At 33.8% G+C, this 21,404-nt stretch overlaps 1 protein-coding gene across 4 annotated transcripts in view; it reads right to left on the reverse strand.

Annotated features, from left to right (window-relative positions):
* LOC137837610 (short-chain dehydrogenase TIC 32, chloroplastic) overlaps positions 1 to 21,404 on the reverse strand; it is a 33,269-nt gene extending 11,865 nt beyond the window's left edge. The window contains exons 1-6 of one of the 4 annotated variants that reach the window (XM_090301414.1): positions 21,046 to 21,404; positions 18,976 to 19,207; positions 14,319 to 14,398; positions 13,518 to 13,671; positions 13,176 to 13,254; positions 8,304 to 8,789 (exon numbers count right to left, since the gene is read on the reverse strand). In XM_090301414.1, coding sequence (XP_090157540.1) covers positions 8,754 to 8,789; positions 13,176 to 13,254; positions 13,518 to 13,671; positions 14,319 to 14,398; positions 18,976 to 19,207; positions 21,046 to 21,142 — 678 coding nt within the window. In that variant the 5' untranslated portion in view covers positions 21,143 to 21,404 and the 3' untranslated portion in view covers positions 8,304 to 8,753. Of the gene's footprint in view, positions 1 to 8,303; positions 8,790 to 13,175; positions 13,255 to 13,517; positions 13,672 to 14,318; positions 14,399 to 18,975; positions 19,208 to 21,045 lie in introns of those variants that run through there. The other 3 variants (XM_090301417.1, XM_090301415.1, XM_090301416.1) reach the window with 3 other exon arrangements.

Raw genomic sequence — 21,404 nt, forward strand, 5'->3', positions numbered from 1 at the left:
AGATTCCTTAGTGGCCTCTCTCTTGAGATAAGAGATAGGGTAGAACTCCTCCCCTACCAAGACTTGAATGACTTGGTTCAACTTTGCATTAAAGTTGAACAACAAAATTTGCGCAAAACTTCAAGTCAAAGGGTGGGTTCATACTCTAGCTTTTATCCCAAGAAAGACTATAAGAGGGAGGGTAGTACATCTAGAGAAAAACCAAAGGAAACTACCAAGCCCTTAGCAAAAGAAGCCTCCACCCCACCCATCCGAACTAGGGACGTTAAGTGTTTTAAGTGCTATGGAAGAGGGCATGTGCAAGCACAATGCCCAAACCAAAGGACTTTGTTTCTAAAAGGTGTAGATGAATACACTAGTGGTGAGGATGAGCCAAGTGAGAGAGAGGAAGGGGGAGAGGATGAGAGGGTAGCTCCATTAGAGGGAGAATTGCTAATGATTAGGAGAACCCTCAACAATCAACCTAGCACTTCCATGGAAACACAAAGGGAGAACATCTACAAGATGCAATGTTTTAGAAAATATATGTTCCCTCATTGTGGATAGTGGATCTAGTTGCAATTGTTGTAGTGCTAGAATGGTTGATAAGCTTAATCTACAAGTAGTTCCTCACCCAAAACCTTACAAACTACAATGGATTAATGAAAATGGGGAACTAAATGTAGATAAGCAAGTGGAAATCAAGTTTTCCATAGGGAACTACAAACACAAAGTTTTATGTGATGTGGTGCCTATGGAAGCTTGCCACATCTTATTAGGGAGACCATGGCAATTTCACAAGAAAACCTTGCATGATGGTCTCACTAACGAGATTTCCTTCACCCATAAGCATAGGAAGTTTGTACTTAGTCCTTTACCACATTCTCAAGTGGTGAAAGACCAAATACAAATGAAACATAAGAGGGATGAGGAAAAAAAAAAGAGTGCTAGAAAAAGAGAAAATCCTTAGGGATAGAAAGGCGTGGGAGAAGAGTGTTCCTTCCCACAAGGTTGCTCAACAAGAAAAGCCTTTTGAAAACATCTTGGAAAATTTGCTTCTTGTTGAACAACCAAGCCTAATCTTTTGTAAAGGAACACTTGCATGCACTGTCACAAGTGATGAACTCATGAGTCTACCTCCTCAAGTGGAAAAACTTTTAAGTGAATTTGAAGATATATTCTCTAATGAGGGACCCATTGGACTCCCTCCTATTAGAGGTATAGAACATCAAATTGACTTCATTCCGGGGGCAAGCCTACCAAATAGGTCCGCTTATAGAACTAACCCCGAGGAAACAAAGGAGATAGAGTCACAAGTTCAAGACTTGTTGGAGAAGGGTTGGGTTCAAAAGAGCCTAAGCCCTTGTGTTGTACCTGTCTTGTTGGTGCCCAAAAAAGATGGAAAATGGCGTATGTGTTGTGATTGTAGAGCAATCAACAACATCACCATCAAGTATAGGCATCCAATCCCGAGGCTTGATGACATGCTTGATGAGTTACATGGGTCAACCATATTTTCTAAAATTGACCTTAAAAGTGGGTATCACCAAATTCGAATCGAAGAGGATGATGAATGGAAAACCGCTTTTAAGACCAAGTTCGGATTATATGAGTGGTTGGTGATGCCCTTTGGGCTCACTAATGCCCCTAGTACATTCATGAGGCTCATGAATCATACCTTGAGGGATTGCATAGGTAAATACGTAGTAGTCTACTTTGATGATATCTTAGTGTATAGCAAAACCCTAGAAGACCATCTAAATCACCTTAGGGAAGTTCTTCTAGTGCTTAGGAACAATAGTTTATTTGCCAATAGGGATAAGTGCACCTTTTGTGTAGATAGTGTAGTTTTCCTAGGTTTCATAGTTAACAAGAGGGGGGTGCATGTTGACCCCGAGAAGATCAAAGCCATCCGAGAGTGGCCCACTCCACAAAATGTAAGTGATGTAAGGAGTTTTCATGGGTTAGCTAGCTTCTATAGAAGGTTTGTGCCTAATTTTTCAAGCTTAGCTTGTCCTTTAAATGAACTTGTAAAAAATGATGTTGCATTTTGTTGGAGAGATAAGCATGAGCAAGCCTTCCAAAGGCTAAAGGCTCAACTCACCAATGCACCAATTCTAGCTCTTCCAAATTTTTCCAAAACTTTTGAGATAGAATGTGATGCATCGGGAGTAGGCATAGGTGCGATATTGTTGCAAGGTGGCCACCCCATTGCATATTTTAGTGAAAAACTCCATGGTGCCACCCTCGACTATCCCACCTATGACAAAGCGCTCTATGCTCTTGTGCGAGCCCTAAAGACTTGGGAACACTACCTTGTGTCCAAAGAATTTGTAATCAATAGTGATCACGAGTCTTTAAAGTAGTTAAATGGCCAACACAAGCTCAATAAGAGACATGCTAAATGGATGGATTTTCTTGAAGAATTTCCTTATGTAATCAAATACAAGAAAGGAAACACCAATATAGTGGCCGATGCTCTTTCAAGACGGCATACACTCTTTTCCAAATTAGGTGCCCAAATTCTTGGATTTGATCACATAAGAGAACTTTATCAAGAGGATCAAGAACTTTCATCCATCTATGCCCAATGTCAACATAGGGCGCAAGGAGGTTACTATGTGGCCGAGGGATATCTTTTTAAAGAAGGAAAACTTTGCATTCCCCAAGGCACACATAGGAAGCTCCTTGTCAAGGAATCACATGAGGGAGGACTCATAGGCCATTTTGGAGTTGATAAAACTCTCGACATTTTGAAAGAAAAATTTTGTTGGCCACACATGAGAAAGGATGTCCAAAGACATTGTTCTAGATGCATATCATGTTTAAAAGCAAAGTCTAGAACAATGCCTCATGGACTCTATACCCCCTTGCCGATTGCAAATGCTCATTGGGAAGACATTAGAATGGACTTCATTTTAGGACTCCCTAGGACTGCAAGAGGCCATGACTCTATCTTTGTGGTAGTGGACCGTTTTAGAAAAATGTCCCATTTTATTCCTTGCCACAAGGTAGATGATGCTCAAAATATTTCTAGACTCTTCTTTAGAGAAGTGGTGAGACTCCATGGTCTCCCTAGAAGTATAGTATCCGATAGAGATCCCAAGTTCATAAGCCACTTTTGGAAAACTCTTTGGGGCAAACTTGGAACAAGACTACAATTTTCAACTTCTTGTCATCCTCAAACGGATGGTCAAACCGAAGTAGTCAATAGATCTCTTGGGACTATGCTTAGGGCTATCATGAAGGGAAACCATAAATCTTGGGATGAGTATCTTCCCCACATTGAGTTTGCTTACAATAGAGTAGTCCACAAGACTACTAATGCTTCTCCTTTTGAAGTGGTATATGGATTTAATCTTCTCACACCTATGGATTTGTTACCTCTTCCTAATTCACAAGATTTTGTGCATAAGGAAGGAGTAATAAAACCCGATTTTGTGAAGAAAATGCATGAGAAGATTAAAATCCAAATACAACAACAAAATGAAAAGTATACAAAATGCAACAATAAAGGGAAGAAAGAAATAATTTTTGAGGAAGGAGACTTAGTTTGGCTTCACCTTCGAAAAGACAGATTTCCAACTCAAAGGAAGTCCAAACTAAGTCCCCGAGGTGATGGACCCTTTCAAGTCCTCAAGAGAGTCAACAACAATGAATATAAATTGGATCTACCTCTTGAATATGGAATACATGATATTTTTAATGTAATTGATCTATCTCCATTTGTAGGTACCAATGACGACGAAGACGACTTGGATTTGAGGACAAATCCTTTCCAAGGGGGAGGGGATGATGGAAGAGGGCCAAGCTCAACACCCCATGAAAGATAAGAGCCAAACCTAGAGCGTCTAGAACCAAGTGGGGAGCGTCTAGCACATGAAGAAGAGCGTCTAGAGGGGGAGCATCTAGAAGGAGGAGGAGAGCGTCTAGGACCTCTTACTAGATCCATGACCAAGCTACGGATGGGAGCCTTGGGCCAAGCCACAGATGGGAGAGAAAGCAACATGTATATGCTCCATGAAGGCCCATTAAGGGTAGCTTAGTACTAAGTGTAGTGTAAATAGCATAAACTTGTCTTACATGTGTTTTACCCTAGATTTGGTTCACGTTCTAGAACATTTCCTCACATGGCCGGGCATGTGCTCCATGTGCTCCATGTGGAGTAATTTGAATTTCATTTTGATTAGCATTAGTGTTGCATTATGGTCCTCCTTAGCCTATAAAAGGAGGAGCCTACACCTTGTATTTTCAAGATTAAATTGAGTAATGTTATGCTGCCCATTTAGTGCCATACTTTACTTCTTGCCTAGCTTCTAGGTTTTAATCTTCCTTTCACCACCTACAAAGGGGCTGCCCGAACCTCCCCATGTCCATACTCTTCATGCACCTTCAAGGTCACCAAGCCTCCTAGGAGGACCTTGTCCACTCTCATCCATAAGCTTCCGCATCATCTTCAACCAATCATCCAAGAAGAGCTCATAGGAAATCCATCACAAGTGGCTTAAGTCCCATTCCCCTTGATGTTTCTAAAATCATTTTTCTCCCTAGGGGTTTTGTCAGAGGATCTGCCAGATTCCGTTCTGACTTGACATAGTCAATAGAAATCGTTTCACTCTTTAACAATTGTTTCACCAAATTGTGTCTCAATTGTATATGTCTATTTTTCTTTTCTTAGGATAAGGTAACATCACTTTAGCTAAACTGATGTGATTCCACTAGCACAATTAGAATGATTCTTGACATTCTTAGGAATCATCTTGAGTTGGTTAAGAGTTAGGCACTTTATCATAGAAATGGATCAAGGTTCTATGAACAAGAACTCACCAAAACTAGTGCCAAAACACAAAATCATATAGAAGTTCCAATTATTGTCAAATTGAACCAACAAAAAGAGGTAAAACTTAAATCCACCGAATAGAATTGGAAGGGAAGCAAACTGAACTGAACAAAATGTAAAAGAAAGGCATAGAACTGAAAATACTTGCTGGAAAAAGAAAAGTATCGAACCAAACACAAAGAAGAATAAGAACAGCTGCTGGAAAACTTAAAAAAAGGAACCAAAAACAACAAGGAAACAAGCTAAGACAAGGAATTAACAAAGAAGAAAGGAAGGAGAAGAGAATTGCTCATGAAGATGGATGAATGATGAATGATCACGCCACTAGAAGTGTGGTAGCTCCTAGATGAGTGTGCTGCCGCCACTTGAGGACACCATGGATCCTTCAAGATAAGACTAGAGAAGAAGGCTCAAAAGCTCTCCAATGCTCACTCCAATTTTGAGTATAGTTTCTTTAGATAAATTCAAATCTGAAAAATACAAAGAGAGCACCTCTATTTATAGCCTAAGGTGCTGAAAAACAAAGCTAAGAGAATTCAAAATTCCCTCCTAAACCTATTTAGAACCGGCGCCTAAAACCATGCATGAGGAAGGTGTGACCTCTTCCTTCACTTTGGCACCTCCTTTTCTAGTTCTACACCTATCTACTGACACACCCCCCCTCCTAAAGCTCCTAACTAAATCCTAAAAGATGCTATAACAAAAGAGGTTTCTAATGTTTCCCTCTAAGCACCTTCAACTAAAGAAATTACAAAAAGAGAAAATAAATGTCCCCTAGCTCCTAAAGCTTTGAACATGTTTCTTGTAAGCCTTTGAGGTGGGCTTTGACCTCCATGGGCGTCCTCCATTTGTGCCTCTACCTCTTCTTGATCTTGTTGATTGGCCTCCATGTTCTCTTGAGCTTGATCTCCATCATAAACACCCCCACACTCTTAGGTATTTCAGATTAGGTTGAGTCTTTTTGTGCCTTTTGTGAGCTCTTCTTTTTATGTTTTTGAGTCTCTTATCTTGTTATTAGATCATTAACAAGTTTATTACAGTTAGGTTTCTATTATGTCTTGAGTTTCAATTCTTTTTTTCAAATCCCTTAGGTTTCTTCTTTTCCAGTTTTTGTGAAATTTTGTCTCTGTTGTGAGATTTTATTGTGAGTTTGTATTTTGGAAAAAAAATATGAACAAAATTGCATAACCCTATTGAGATGTTTTTGGTATCCAGTTAAAACAGAATGTCCGAAAACACAATAGAAAAAAGTTATAAAAAGTAAAAGTCATGACATTTTCAGCCCAAAAAAAACAGTTTCAGTGTGGTGTTGCTCTGATATAAAACTTACTGCATCTTATTCTTGGGCTTTTTGACCTAAAATTTTTACCACACCTTTCTTGATGTGTTATGGAGTTGGGATAAAAGTTTGAGATTCAAATTCATTATAATATTTTCCCAGTAAATCATCTCTGTTAGTTCTGAATAACAATTTCAATCTCTAAATACTGGTACGACAATGTTTGATTTATTTCTATCAGAATACACATCCGTTTGACCTAAAATTTGTTTCGTTTGATCAAATATTGTGTTGAGATACTCAAATAAAAATTTGGAAGTTTCAGTGTCTGTTTCATTCTAGATTTTTTTTTTGTTTGAAGTTTATTCTAGTGTTATTCTTAGGTTTCCTATTTGAATGCTCACTATTTTTGTTATCTTTAATTGTTGATTTGTGTCTTAAAATACTCCTTGCATTTTTCAAATTAAATTCATTTGAGTTTACCAATTTTAATTGAGTTTTTCTTGATTTTTTTTACTTGTTGGCCTCATAAGGTGAAATTCATATTGAGTGGAAGTTAGTTTTGAAGTTTATTTCTACTTGATGATTCATAGCTAAAGGATAAAATCAATGATTATTTGGAGAGGGCAAAAATTGAAGAGAAGAATCAATTTCATATAAAAGAGAAGAAAGATTTGACAATTTGAAGACAACAAATTCATAAAAAAAAAATTGTTGTTCTTTTAGCTTTGTATCACGAAACCTTTGTGTACAAGTTTAACTTCTTTTTTTTTTTTTTTTGCTTTTCTTATCTACTTATATTAGTTAGCGGGGAAAATTCTTTCAGAGAAAATCTAAGGCGAGTTTTGTAGATTAAATACAAAATTTTGCAGTTTCTATGTAGCTTTTGTGGCAAATCAAAGGGTTCTCTTTTGGAAGTCTATTCGAAATACATTTATAAAGCTAAGAAGATGGGGAACCAGTTAGTAGAATTGGGAGCAGCAATTAAAGCACAATTTTCTACGAAACATTGGTGTTCATGCTGACTTCCTCAAGAGTCTACAAGTACTTTAGTAGGTAGACCACCAAAGAAAAGGAGGATGTAGCAAATGGTTTTTCTAGAGCTCATTGAAATATGCATATTTTCTTATGTTTTTTAAACAAAGGCCAAATCCTGGCCAATTTTGCTAATGTTTTTATGCTTGTTTGTGTTGCAATCGAGGCACCTTTTTCTATGCAGATTGAGGAATATATAAGGGAGGATGCTTTGGAGAAAGGAAGATGTCGTATGTGTATCCTCAAGTAGTAGCATTTGGAGATGTTGTCATGGGTTTAGTGAAGGTTTGATATAGTCTAGTAACCATATGGTACAGGTTTTAGCTGCTCAATAGCCTGGCAATGAGGTTGCTATTTTTATTCAGTAAAGTGGTAATGTCTTTGTTGCATACAACAAGGGAGCTAAGCTTTTAAAGGTTGTTTATTGGGGTAGCATAAGAACTTGGTTACATGGTGGAAGCAACGCATTATGGGAGTATGAAGTATTGCATCTTTTGCTCTGGCAATTTGGGTATTACAGATGTTGGTGCCATTTCGGATGCAAGAAACAATGTTGTTATAGTTTTGTTTTATTCTTCTTCTGTTGTTGGTTTTTTGCAGCCCATGTTTTTCAGGGGGTTGGTCTCTTTCCAGGGTCATGTTTTGGTTTTGGTTCTTTAAAGGTAGGAGTTTTTTCTTCTTTTAGTTTAAGAATTGTGAGCTATGTGTTGCTATACATAGTATGCATTGAACGGTTGATTCTTAAGGTAAGTGAGATTTGTGAATAAGGGTGGGACACCCCTAAAAGGTTCCGTTTATTTATATTTATTCTTTGCTGAGAAAAAAATATATAAAAATTTTTGGTGATATAAAAACACCATTATAAAGATTGACATAAATATATTGATAGTGTCGATAAGACCGATTTAATTAAATGTTAAATGATATTTGTTTTGCTTTCTACCTTGTGAAATGATTTTTTATTTTATCCAATTTCAGTTCCAAATCTTGAAGAATCCTAGTGTTTTTGCCCATTGATAGGCCTAAATACAAAAATGGTATCTTCATTTGTAAACAATTAGAACAATTGTCGCCCCTTTCGTGAAACAACTTTCTACTCACAACCCTTCTATGTTACTCTTGAGGAAATTGACCTTCAATCTAGAGACTATTTCAAAAACACCTAAGTATGATCTTAAGGACCATTATATTTTGCATGGATGCCTCACAAATAGAGTGTCATTTGAAAATGCAATAAACTCATCATCACTTCCTTCTCTTCTACTTTCACCTTTAATAACATTTTTAGTCATAACTTATCTATCAAGATTAAGAAGGGGATTTAGTGGATCCCCTTGTTTAAGTGCTTCAGTTGGCATAAATTTCTTGATCAGATTACCATTGACCATAATCAAGACTGATGTAGACTCTGCATTCATTTATACAATTGACTGAGTCATATGACTTTTCCAATATACATTTAAAAATGAGTCATATTGTTTTCTTTTCCTTTTCAGCTCCTCGATCTCTTCATTTTGTTACCATCATTTGCTACCAATGGTCTTTCCAATAAATTTGTAACCCTAAGAAAGGTGTTTTGTGAGTCATTATCACTTTATGTAAGACTTATTTTTAAACTGATCAATAGAGCTTCAACAACAACTTTGTAATAACATCCTGCCAAAGAGATAAAACAATATCCATTTAGTCACAAACAATCTTTACATTTTGGAATCAAAATACCATATTAAGCTCCACTATCTCTAGTGTGAGGTTGTTAATATACTCCCAAAAAGCTTCCTTATTCCATCTCTTCAAATATTTTTTTAATAGCTTCAGTTTCTCTTTGATCAAAAAGATACCTAATTTGTACTTTGCATAACTCTTCCAAAGAGCCTTAACAATTCTATAGTATTAAGTAATTTATTATATATTAAATATTGTATAAGCTCTCTCAGTGTTTATGTGGTCTTCTATAAAAGACTCATTTGTCATTTGTTCTAGATACGTGTAATCTTTTTTGTTCTCACAATAACACATCATTGCTTTCTTTGTTCTCTAATTCCTTGTCTTCTATTTCTGCCTTTATTCCTTTCTTCCTTACATGGTATCATGAGCCATAATAGCTTCTTCTTCCTCTGTTGCAGCTTCATCTTCCTCCTCTGTTGCTGAGACGGAAAAATTTTCCATTTCTACTACCTTCATACTTTCATCATCATAACACCCATCAATTTCAAATTGAATGATGACAACTTCTTAATTTGAAAACAAGTGCACGCAACCTTGCGCAACCTCAATCTCATAAGATTCTTAGATGGATCGTCTATACCTGCTCGCTTTGCTTCTACTGATCATGAATCAACGGGTACTACCAATCTTGCTTTTCCTCCTTATCAATAGCAAGATCAATAACCAGGCCCAAAGAATAGTTCCACAATCTAATTGTTCCCACTTTGTAACACACAACTTTATGTATAAGAATGCACCATCTGCTACCTAAGATCGCTTTGGTAAGGCAATATGGCTGACCAAAAGCACCCAAGATAAAAAACAATACCAAGCAATCACCACCTCTCCATACACATCCCAACTTAGTAGTCCCAAACTGCCCGTCTAGCTACCTGCAAAAGGAAACGTTGATACTGGCCAGCAATGCCTCAGTGCAAATTTAAGCAACTCTATGTTCAACTCCTACATCATCATTAACTCTAAGGAACTTTGTTAGCTGCCAAACACCCTCTGCTACACCTCCAAAAGAGATAATCCTCATCCCCTGCTGCCACGGATGGTTCATAGTTGTTCTTCATAGAAGCAAAAATTCTCCACTCCCCTTGCATATGACAGTAACAGCTACCACGATTCTATCAACTATTTGCTTGACAGACGACAGATCTTCCATAGTCTTTCGTACATCACCTGTAACTTTTGATGCACAACTCAGGATTCAAAAGTCGGTCCGAGAAGGTAAAGTTGAAAGTGCATATCCTGTGTTTCATCCAAAGCCACGATATAAGTTGTGTTTGATGGAAAATTTCTTCCGTGTTACGTACCCCTAGACGTGGTTAGCCAAGCGCTCATAAGCTGATTTTACCTAAAACTCCACTGAAGAGTCCTTGTCCCAGACTTGAAGGTCCTTTTCCTCCCTATTTAGAGAGCCCGTAGAGATATACCTTAGCAATTCTTCTTCTTGTATAGATTTTCATTCAAACCTTTCCCTCCTTCACCTTAACCTCTAGCACCACACTACCTTACCCACCTTCAGGCCTTGGTCTAGAGATAGAGAAAACAACCTAGGATACAGGGACATGAGATTATTCCTTCCAACCCACGTGTCCTCCCAAAATCTAGCTTTGTTCCTCGATCCAACTTTCCATAACATAGCTTCTTGGAACCACTCTGCTTCTTCACCCTCACCACATACTTTTGATAAATCTCTCTACCACCAAGACTAAAATTTCAATTGGATCTGCCTTCGACCAGATTCCACACCATATTTTGATACTAAGATATTCTTCCACTTCCCTTCTTCATTACTTGTTAACCGCCATTTCAATTTGGCTAGAGGAACATTGTTAAACTTTCTGATGTCTTTGATCCCCAGCCCACCTTCCTCTAAGGGTTTGCAAACATTCTCTGAATTTACCCAAGATATGTAATAAGTGCCCAATTTTTGTAATATTTCATATTAAAATATAGGTAGTTTTGAATAATCCCTAATTATGAATTTATACATTTTTACATATTTTATGATCTTTAATTGAATAAGAGCATTTTATTCCCAAATTTGGTGTTAATTGCAGGTTTCTAGGGAAGAATGGAGATTTGGACTAAAGAAGAATGATATATGCTAAAAGGAGAAAGCTGGAAGGCCCAGAACACATAAAAGAGAGAAAAAAGTTCAACTCAGCAGCGAAAATGTGTCAAATTAATTAGGCTATTTTTATGTTTTTATCATTAAGCCCATGAGCGCAACGCATGAAGTCACCTAACCCTAGTAAATTAGGTTAAATAGGGGGCTAGAGGCACAATCCTAGTGTGCCAAATTGAGAGGAAAACACCATTGAGTGAATTGTAACCAATTGGGAGAATAGAAGGTGCTAGAAGTATGCATGGCTAAGTCTACCCTACGGGATTGGGAGTAATTTGTTCAAACTCTTATGTATTGAGGTGATATTTAATTACTATATAATATTATGTTCTTGATTGATTATTGGTATTTTTGTTTTGCTTCTAAATATTTGTGACATGTTTGAGAATCTTAAATCTGACTGAGAAGTATTTTTAGGGTTTTGACCTAAACAACAATACTTAACATATTTGAGTGTTAGGAATAGACTTGAAATGTTAATTTCTATTAACGTCTGAGCTTGATTATAAGTTGTTCTTATAAATATACGAGAGATCAATATTTAGGGAGCATTCTTAACAATTTTATATGCGAGGAATCGATATAAATGACTTTTATACGAACATCAATTTCAATCAAAGAACATAATGTTAACATGCTAATCAAAATACATAAGAGTGAGACAAATGAAACCTAATCCCTATTTTTCCAACTTGAAGCAACCAATTCTTTGTCTGTTTTCTTATTGATCATCGTCAACACAACCACTTTCAACACACTTTTAATTGTTTTATTTTATATTTAATGAATATTATACTTGATAATTCAATTGTTCCTTGTGGGATCGATATCCGTCCTAAGGAAAAAATTATTACTTCTGACAATGCGGTGCATTTGCCATAGAAAGTCATCAATATGGATCTTTTGTCTCTTCCCCACCCCCACATAAAACTCCTTTGGATGTTAGCAATATGATTGTACACTGATGTTGGGGCTTTACGAAAAGACAAATGGAAAAGGGGCAAGGCAATAATTAATAACCGACTTGATTAAGCAAATTCTTCCCGCATAGGAATCTCCTTTTCCACACACACAGTTTAGCGTTAAGCTTTGCCAAGATTGGCTTCCAAAACTGCTTCTTCCTTAGATTACCGCCCACTTCCAACCCCGGATATTTAAATGGTACCCCCATTAGCGTGCAATTCAGGAACTTTGCATATAGTGCAAGGGAGTCATTTTCAACATTTATGTCAGCCAACTTTGATTTGTGGAAATTTACTTTTAGCCCCGAAGCAATCTCAAAGCCCCTTAAGATTTCTTTAATGGAGAAAACGTTGCTATAGGAGTCTCCACACATAAAAATAGTATCATTAACGAATTGTAACACACAAGCTTCTACCTCACTCCTTCCCATCTCCACTCCACTAAGCAAATTCAACGTGATTGCTTGTCTTACTAGTCCAGCCAAACCTTCAGCTACAATAAGGAATGAGAATGGGGCTAGAGGGTCACCCTCCCTCAATCCTTTAGATGGTATAAATTCCTCTGTGGGGCTTCCATTAATCAAAACAGACATGGATGAGGACTCCAGGCAACCTTTGATCCACCTAATCCATTTACTATGAAAGCCCAACCTGTTTAACATATCTAATAAAAAAATCTCACTTTACCGAGTTGTATGTCTTTTCATAGTCCACCTTCAAGCATACGCCACTCCTATTATACCTCCTTAAGTCCTCAACAACCTCATTGGTCACCAATACACTGTCTAACAAGCATCTATCCTTCAAGAAAATCGACTAGCTATCATCAATAATTGTTGGTAGAATACTCTTGATACGACGTGCTAACACCTCAGTTATAATTTTATAGACAACACCCATACGAAAAATAGGTCTATACTGATCAAGTAATATGGGCTCTCTCACTTTGGAAACTAAGGCGCAAAGGTGATGAAAGATGCATCCAAATTATGGAAACCAAGCATCCAAATCCGAATTCATATTAGGTGTTATTAACACAAAAGAACAATGATCAAAAACATTTCTGCATAGCACATAACCCAAATATCCAACCATTCGCTGGATATCAACATTAGCTAAAGCATTTGACCTATACCTTGTTGTTTCTTAGAAGTTCAGAAAAATCAATGGATATAACAAACGTAAACTTCTAATGGCTATCAATAACCAGCGGTACCATAAATGTTAACATACCTTAAGACGTCTAGCAAGTTCATTGGCATGTAAAATATTAGCAAGCTTTGACTGTGCATAAGCACGGAATTTCTGATAACTGTACACAAAGAAGCAAAACTAATAAACAATGCAAAAACACTTATCCTGCGTAACACCACAGGAAATCATGTTTATATGATTAATTTTCAATGCAACAATATGGGTTCGTGTGAGTAAAAAACTATACTTTATTCAGGTGCATCAAATTTTATCTGCAGGTCTTGCTTGATTTTTAAGTCAATGGATAAATCCCTCTTTCATAAACAAGAAAAAAATTGCCAGCAAAATTTATTTTAATTTGTATTTTGGACAACTTTTTACCTTGATTCATCATTAATTTTATCAAAACGGATTCCTCCACGATAGGTTAATCGATGACCACAAGAGGTAACATTAACAATTCTTCCTTCTCTCTTACTTTCATCTGCTGTTTTCTTCATAGTATCTAATAGCAGATTTGTTAAAAGAAAATGGCCTGCATGTGGTAATATTATGTCAAATATAAACAAAAAAAATACGAGTATTTCCTCATCTTCTGAGCCCATACTTTTATACATACATTAGAAGAGTATGATATTTTATATAAATTATTCCAATACTAAAGAAAACTATTAAATAGAGATTATCTTTGAAGACTAAAAATAATTAGTAATTATATTAGTTAAATTAGATATATCTTATCTTAGATAGTAAGAAAAAATTTGTATGTAAGTAATTTTTATTGTTAATAAATAGTTTCTAAATTAGTATCTAATTAGCTACCAAAATTTTAGTTACAAATTTTAGAATTTAATTAGTTGTTAGTTAAAATTTTAGTAGCTAATTAATTATCAATTTATAAATTATTTATTAATAATAAAAATTATTTTAAATATTAATAATTATTTAATCTTTAAAATAATATTTTATTTAATTAATATAGTAATTAATTATTTTTTATCTTAAATGATAAGTTAGACGGACTAAATTACCATGATTTTCAATCATTTCCCTGTAGATTTTTGGATTCCATACACTCAAGAAACTTCATTACCATAATGTTTCATATTTCCCCCTAAACCCTGTAGTATTTTTGGGAACTAAAAGAAATTATATATGAGACATTTGATAGTTTCTACATACCCATGTGATTTGTGGCAAATTGCAGTTCAATATTATCCTCAGACAGCATGAACGGGGTTCCAAATATTCCTGCATTGTTTCTTAAATTTCAAAAAATAAACCACAACATTAGTACTCCATTGTTTTCTTAAATTATTAGAATTAAGATGTATATGTAGAGAGAGTAATTGACAATTATATTAAACACGAATTGCATAGTTTCAATTTTTTTTTCTCAATGTCACTACTTCTATCATTTGACATTTCTATCATTCCAATAACACATGTGGAAGGGGCATAAGTTTGAATGGACAATGCTATTCTAATATCAAACTTATGAAAATACTGAATAGGCATTGCATAAGACGATGAAAAATTGATCGCCAGACGAAGAAGGAAAAATATAAGAGTGTGTGAAAAATTATAAACTAACAAAAATAGATATATATGAAGAGAGAAGTACAATTGATCTATTGTATATGTACTCAAATTTTCCACATTGAAGTGTCACAACAAGCTATTTAAATATAATAAAAAACCAACAATTGAGTGGGCAGAGCAATAGAAAAAGTGTAATTAAACTTAAAATAAATATCATTAGTTCACATATACAACTAGTTTTTTTATAAAAAAAAAAAAACAAATTTAACCAAACTTATGACAAAAAGCTACATAAACATTAAAATATTTAATTAAAATTTTTTTTTTTTCTTTAAAGAGGTGCGACACTAGGATAATTAATTAAAATATATTAATAGAATCTCAGTTTTCAATACTCCTCATTGAGATTTTATTTTTCAGTGTTACAAGCTTTAACCTCATGTAATTTTCACGGATTCGGAGAAAATGTCTTGAAGTTGACAAGCTTATCTTTTAGAATTAGACTAATTATGTAAGTTATTATCAAATTTGTACTCTTTTACAAACTTTGCGTTAGACTTCATAAGTAGGAATAAGAAAATCGCAACAAAAGCTTTACAAGTAAGAAAATTATCTTTGTATTTGGCAATGAATGACCATGATTATCATAGCTTCTATGACCATATAAAATATTTAGCATTTTTGAGGTATAAGTTTTTTTATCAATATATAATCAAATGAATAAATTGACTTCAACTCATAAAAAAATTTCAAAAAACATCTACTTCAACCCATATAAAAAAGGTGATTCAAGACATATCTATCTTAGTGAACATCTTCACAACACCTATATCAACTTCAAATTAGATGACGACAATTACCTAATTTGCAAACAACAAGTACATACAACCAAGCGTAGTTTGAACTTAATGTGGTTCTTTGATTGATCGTCTACCCCCTTTTCATTATGCTTCTACAGCTGATGAATCAACAAGTACCTACAATCGTACCTTTCTTTCTTTTCAACAGTAAGACCTAGCAATTGTTGCTTGACTTCTTTCGTCTATGTCTCCTTTGATTCTCACCAAAATGGTGGGGCTCTCCTCTACTGAACAAATATGTACCGCTCTTCACACCTATTAAGCATCTTATACTCAGGCCTGTGTCAAGAAGCTCAAAGCTTCAACTCTGTCTTCCTAAACGTGACAGAATTGTAACTGCCTATCTTCTTGATACAAGAAGATTGTAGATTCTTTAGTCTTTATTGGTTGTCCTATTTCAACATAAGATCACATTAAGGTCCTTCTTGAGGGCTTATTTAGGATTATGAATATTTTGTCACTTTAGTCATGACCAAGATTGATCCTTTTTGTTGAAGAAATAAATGCTCTCTTGTTGGTGCATGAAGAACATTTTAAAAAGAACAAATTCTCTAACGGTCATTTTCTTCAAGCTCATATTGTTACTTTTCCACCTTCCACTTTTGTTTCTTCCTTCTCTCGACCGCATCAACAATCAAACAATAAGAAGTTCAGTCGCAGCCAACCACATTCAAAATTACAAATTAGTTTTCCTGGTTCAAGATACAATAGCTAGAATTTTTCATCCTCTTCTTCAACTTTTGTCACTTAATCTCGTGTTCAATGTCAAATTTGTGGAAAAAATTGTCATGTTGGCACAAGTATGATCATCCTTAGTTTGTTATTAGTGTTAACTCTTCTCACTTTGCTTCCTCAGTCGGTGATGATGATGATTCTTGGCACACCTTCGAATCTTCATGACGCATTTGGTATCCAGATAGTGGTGCTTCACACCACCTTACACATGATGAGAATAACATTTCATCTAAGACATCTTACACAAGATCTGAGATGGTAAAATTAGGTAATGGTTTTAGTTTACAAATCTCTCATCTCTGTTTTTCCATTTTGAATGATACTTCTTCCTCCAATTTGTTTTCTGTAAATCAATTGTTGCATGTCCCTACTATCTCTAAAAATGTATTAAGCGTTTCTAAATTTACTAAGGATAATCATGTGTTTTTCGAGTATCATTCTTAAAATGTTATGTCAAAAAGCAGGTCATAAAGGAGATTCTCCTGCAAGGATGACTTATACGTGTTTCCCAACTTTTTTCCCGTTTCTCATTTTTTTTTTGTTAAGTATACTTCTATTTTATCAAAGTCAAATTCATATACTTTATGGAACTTTCATTTTGGACATGTCAATGCCAATGTAGAACACAGAATAATGTGGCACTGTAATATGCCTTATACTACTAAATCGAGTTTATGTGATTCTTGTGGGGTAAGCAAAATGCTTCAACTGCCTTTTCAGGTTGACTACTATCTATACTACACCATTACAACTTTTCTTTATAGACATTTGGGGTGTAGCATCCATGCCTACGTCTAATGGTTCGTATTATTACATTGACTTTTTGGATGCATATTCGAATTGTGTATGGTTTTACCTCATTGACAATAAACCACAAGCATTTGCTGTTTTGAAATCTTTATGTGAAAAAACAAACTAGTTTTTCTCTCAAATGTATTCAAACTGATAATGCTTGCGAGTTTTTGTATTTTAAAGTGTTTCTCACTAAACAAGGCATTCTACATCATCTCACATGTCCCCGCACCCATAAACAAAATGGATCTATAGAACGCAAATATTGACACATAGTTATGTCATTCTAGGGGAAAGCTTTTACTGCTGATGATTATATTATCAATGTTCTTCCATCACCTATTTTAAATTAATCTACACCATATAATTTGATCTTTCACAAATCTCCTAATTATAATTTTTATAGAACATTTGGTTGTTCGTCCCATCCAATGTTGCGACCATATAATGAACATAAATTATAGTTTCACTCTTCAATCTATTTATTTGTTGGTTATGGTCCTACTCACAACGCTTACATATGTATGACTACATCCGGTAAGCAATATATCTCTCACCATGTGGTTTTTGATGAATATGTGTTCTTATTTTTTTTATCAGCGATAAAGATTATATAAATAGGGACACTTCAGAGGTGGTCCAACCCTTATACAGAAGAATGAATATGTGTTCCTATTCTCTTTAAGTAAAAATCCTTTCCTTTCTGATTCCCACACTTCTATCTCTCCTTCTTTCACTAATAAAATAATGCTTCTACAATCTGATCCTTTCAATACTATTATTTCTAACCCAATTTCTAATAATAATTCAAATACATGTCATGGCTAGGAGAATGGAAGAGGAAAAAATATCTAAGAGGACTCTTCATTTATGGAGGGTGAATTATTAGAACTCCTTTTCCTTTGACTTGTAAAAATCTAAATAGAAGTAGACACTACAAGAAAATCATCAAATAGAAACCAATTTTTAGAAACCAAAATAATTAGTTGCAATAGTAACTAAATTAGAGACCATTTTAGAAACTAAAACAAAAATTGGTTTCTAAATTAGTTTCTATTATTTTCTATTATTGTTAAATAGTTTCTAAATTGGTATCTAATTAGCAACCAATGTTTTATCTACCAATTATTTAGTTTCTAAATTTAGTCTCTAAAACCTTGGTTGCTAATTAGAGACTAATTTAGAAACTATTTAACAATAATAGAAAATAATAGAAACTAATTTAAAAACCAATTTTTGTTTTAGTTTTCAAAATGGTCTCTAATTTAGTTACTATTGCAACTAATTATTTTGGTCTCTAAAAATTGGTTTCTATTTCATCATTTTCTTGTAGTGAGAGTATTTCATAAAGGAGTAGAAATTTTCTTTTGGAAAAAAATATAAGCATTAGTGGAACAATTTGGGCCTAATTAGGGTTAGCTAAGTCCCCTAATTTGTGGAGTCAATATGCAGTCATCTTCATTAGAAAAGCCAAAATCCTAATTGAAGAGACCAAGGAAAAGAGCAACATGACCCACTACACATCCACACAGTTTTTTATTTTTCAAGTATCTATAGGTCTCCTTATATCCTTAAAGCATAAGGAGGCGTATAAATAGTTGAAAAATAAAAAAAGTGAGCAATGTGGGACTTGAACATGTTAGGTGCTAAATTTAAAATGCAGTTACACTTTGCACCATTTAGTCCCGCATCTCCTAGTCCATTCAGTGTTAGGAGCCTCTCTATTTATACCTTTGCTAGATTTGGCAATTTCCAAACCTCATCAAGCTAGGACAAAATATATTTTCTCTAACTCAAGGAAATACATTTACTAGATTTGACAATTTCCAAAACTCATAAGTGTTTGAGAGATCCTGGGAACTTTAGGTTAAAACTTTTTTTTCTTGTTGTAGTGAGTTGTGTACACTTACATAAGAATGTTTAATGGAAGAGCGGATGAAATGAACTCTGATGCAAATTTTCGAACAGATGCCATTGAACTAAGGTCTAATTCCATAGCATCAACTTTAGCAATAGGAATTTCCTTAAGTATTGCTTCTTTAACATCTTTTGCAGCAACCATATTTCTCACTCCCATAATTACATGAACACCACGCATGGCAAGAAGACGGCTTGTCTCAGCACCAATACCACTTGATGCCCCTGTTCCAACTCCAACCAAAATCCCAAGGTTAAAAGAAACTAAAAAAATTGTAAATTTAATGAGAAATTTCCTTTTTAGAATTTTTAAAGTGTTACAAGTTTAAGGTTTTTCAGAGTAAATATATTGGAAAAATAATTAAATCTCACAAAAATCTCATGCATTTTCAAAGATTTATTAGATTTTTTTCGTTTTACTTTTTAGTAATAAAAAATGTAGAATTCTTGAACTGCATTTTATTAAGGATGTTGTTAATAATTTGGAATGGTGACATGTCAACGAGATAGACAAAATGTGCGGAAGTGAGTATAACATATAAACTAACCTAAAAAGATCTGAAAAATAGGTTTAATCCAACTTTTAAAAAATTGTCGTATGTGCAATCAATGTGTTTAGACTAGGTTTAAGCAAGTATTTATAAAAATTTAAAACTAAAAATACTATATCTAAAAATGACTTTCTTAATAATAACATTTATATTAGGACACTTTGTTTTAAAATTTCATATCTTCTTTCAATAGAAAAAGTAACAATTGTACATGGTACGTATATGATATATTCTAAAAATTAATTTCTATTATAAATTTAGAATTTAAAAATAGTATTTTAGATTACACAATCTAAAAATATATTATAAATTATACAATTCAAAATATGTTTTTAAATTACTTAATTTATAAATGCATTTTAGATTGTACAAATTTAAAATATATCTTAAAATTGCGTAATTTGAAAATATATTTATATAATTTAAAATTGTATTTTATAATATATTTTCATATTATATAATATAAAAATGTATTCTATATTAAATAATTTAAAAATCTAAAATATATTTCTAAATATATATATATATATATATATATATATATATATTAGTTTATAATATATTTTCATATCTAAAAAAATGTCTAAAAATATATTTTAGATTGAGTAATCCAATGTTTATGAATTACTTCATATAAAAATTTAAAACATGGACATTTTTTTTCTTTTGCAACAACAACATGGAAATGCAATAAGAAACTATAGGGTGCAAAAAACAATTTCTCCATACTAGTCTAAACTTTCTATTGAGCTTGATAAGGCCCATGTTGCTTTGTGTGGTGCAATTTGAAGGCCATTGCATTCTGCACCCCATATATTGGTTTTACACGAATTCTAGCAAGATACTCTTATAACACACTCTTTTCATTAAAATAAAAAACTAAAAAATATTTAAAAAATCATTAATTAAGACATAAGACTATAAGATTTTGTAATTTTCTGATCATTTTAACCAATAAAAAAATGTTTAAAAGAATTATTTCTAGCACAAGGTGGTACAAGTAGCTTCCCTTGCACCAAAAGCTAATTAGTAAAAAAATAAGTATCTTGACCTTGAATTTCTAAGCCATAAATTAATTAAACATTCAACTAAATAAGAATTTAACGTAATACAAAGTAGGTGTTAACTTCATCATGTTATACAGATAAACGGTTTCTTTAACTTGTCCTTTTTCAGAGGTTGAACGCTAAACATAAACACTCATTTAATCCAAAATTCAATTCAAACTGGTTCATCAAATTGTTAGCCATCACTACGATTCACTCCCATTCAAATGGTTATTCATTCAAAGCAATAAATAAAACTATTTATTTTCTTAACACGATAAGAAAAACAAAACATCAATTAGATTAGATTGGGGATTCTATATTAATTAAAAATAACACCGATTCATAATATATAAATGATAAGATTTTCCCCAAATCTAATTTGGAATATATTAGAATCTCCAACAATTTGTTAAAATGAAGAGAAACATAATTTTGTTTTTGTTTTAGAATAAAAAGTGAGTACCTGTAACAATAGCAGTGAGGGCAGTGCCATCGATTCCTTCAGTAACTTCTTCAGCAGTGGAAGAAGATGAAAACGCAGAACCCCCTCTTCTGCTCATGCTGTGTTATTTCTTCTGTCTCTGAATCAAAACTCTCAGAAAAGAAAATATAAAACTCAGTATATATATATATATATAGTACATTTTATATTGATGATTACGACTCTTCAACAAATTTGGGAGCTGAGTTATTACAAAATTCTAAGTTGGTGCTATAAAATACTATAATAAAAAAAAAATCATTTGTTTGCAACAAAAAGACCTAATTAATTATAAGCTTGGGAATGATTACTTTTTGTAGTATGAAGATGCAAAGTTAATC

This window comes from Phaseolus vulgaris, chromosome 4 (genome assembly GCF_051622355.1).
Source record: "Phaseolus vulgaris cultivar YP4 chromosome 4, ASM5162235v1, whole genome shotgun sequence".
NCBI classification, from domain to species: domain Eukaryota; kingdom Viridiplantae; phylum Streptophyta; class Magnoliopsida; order Fabales; family Fabaceae; genus Phaseolus; species Phaseolus vulgaris.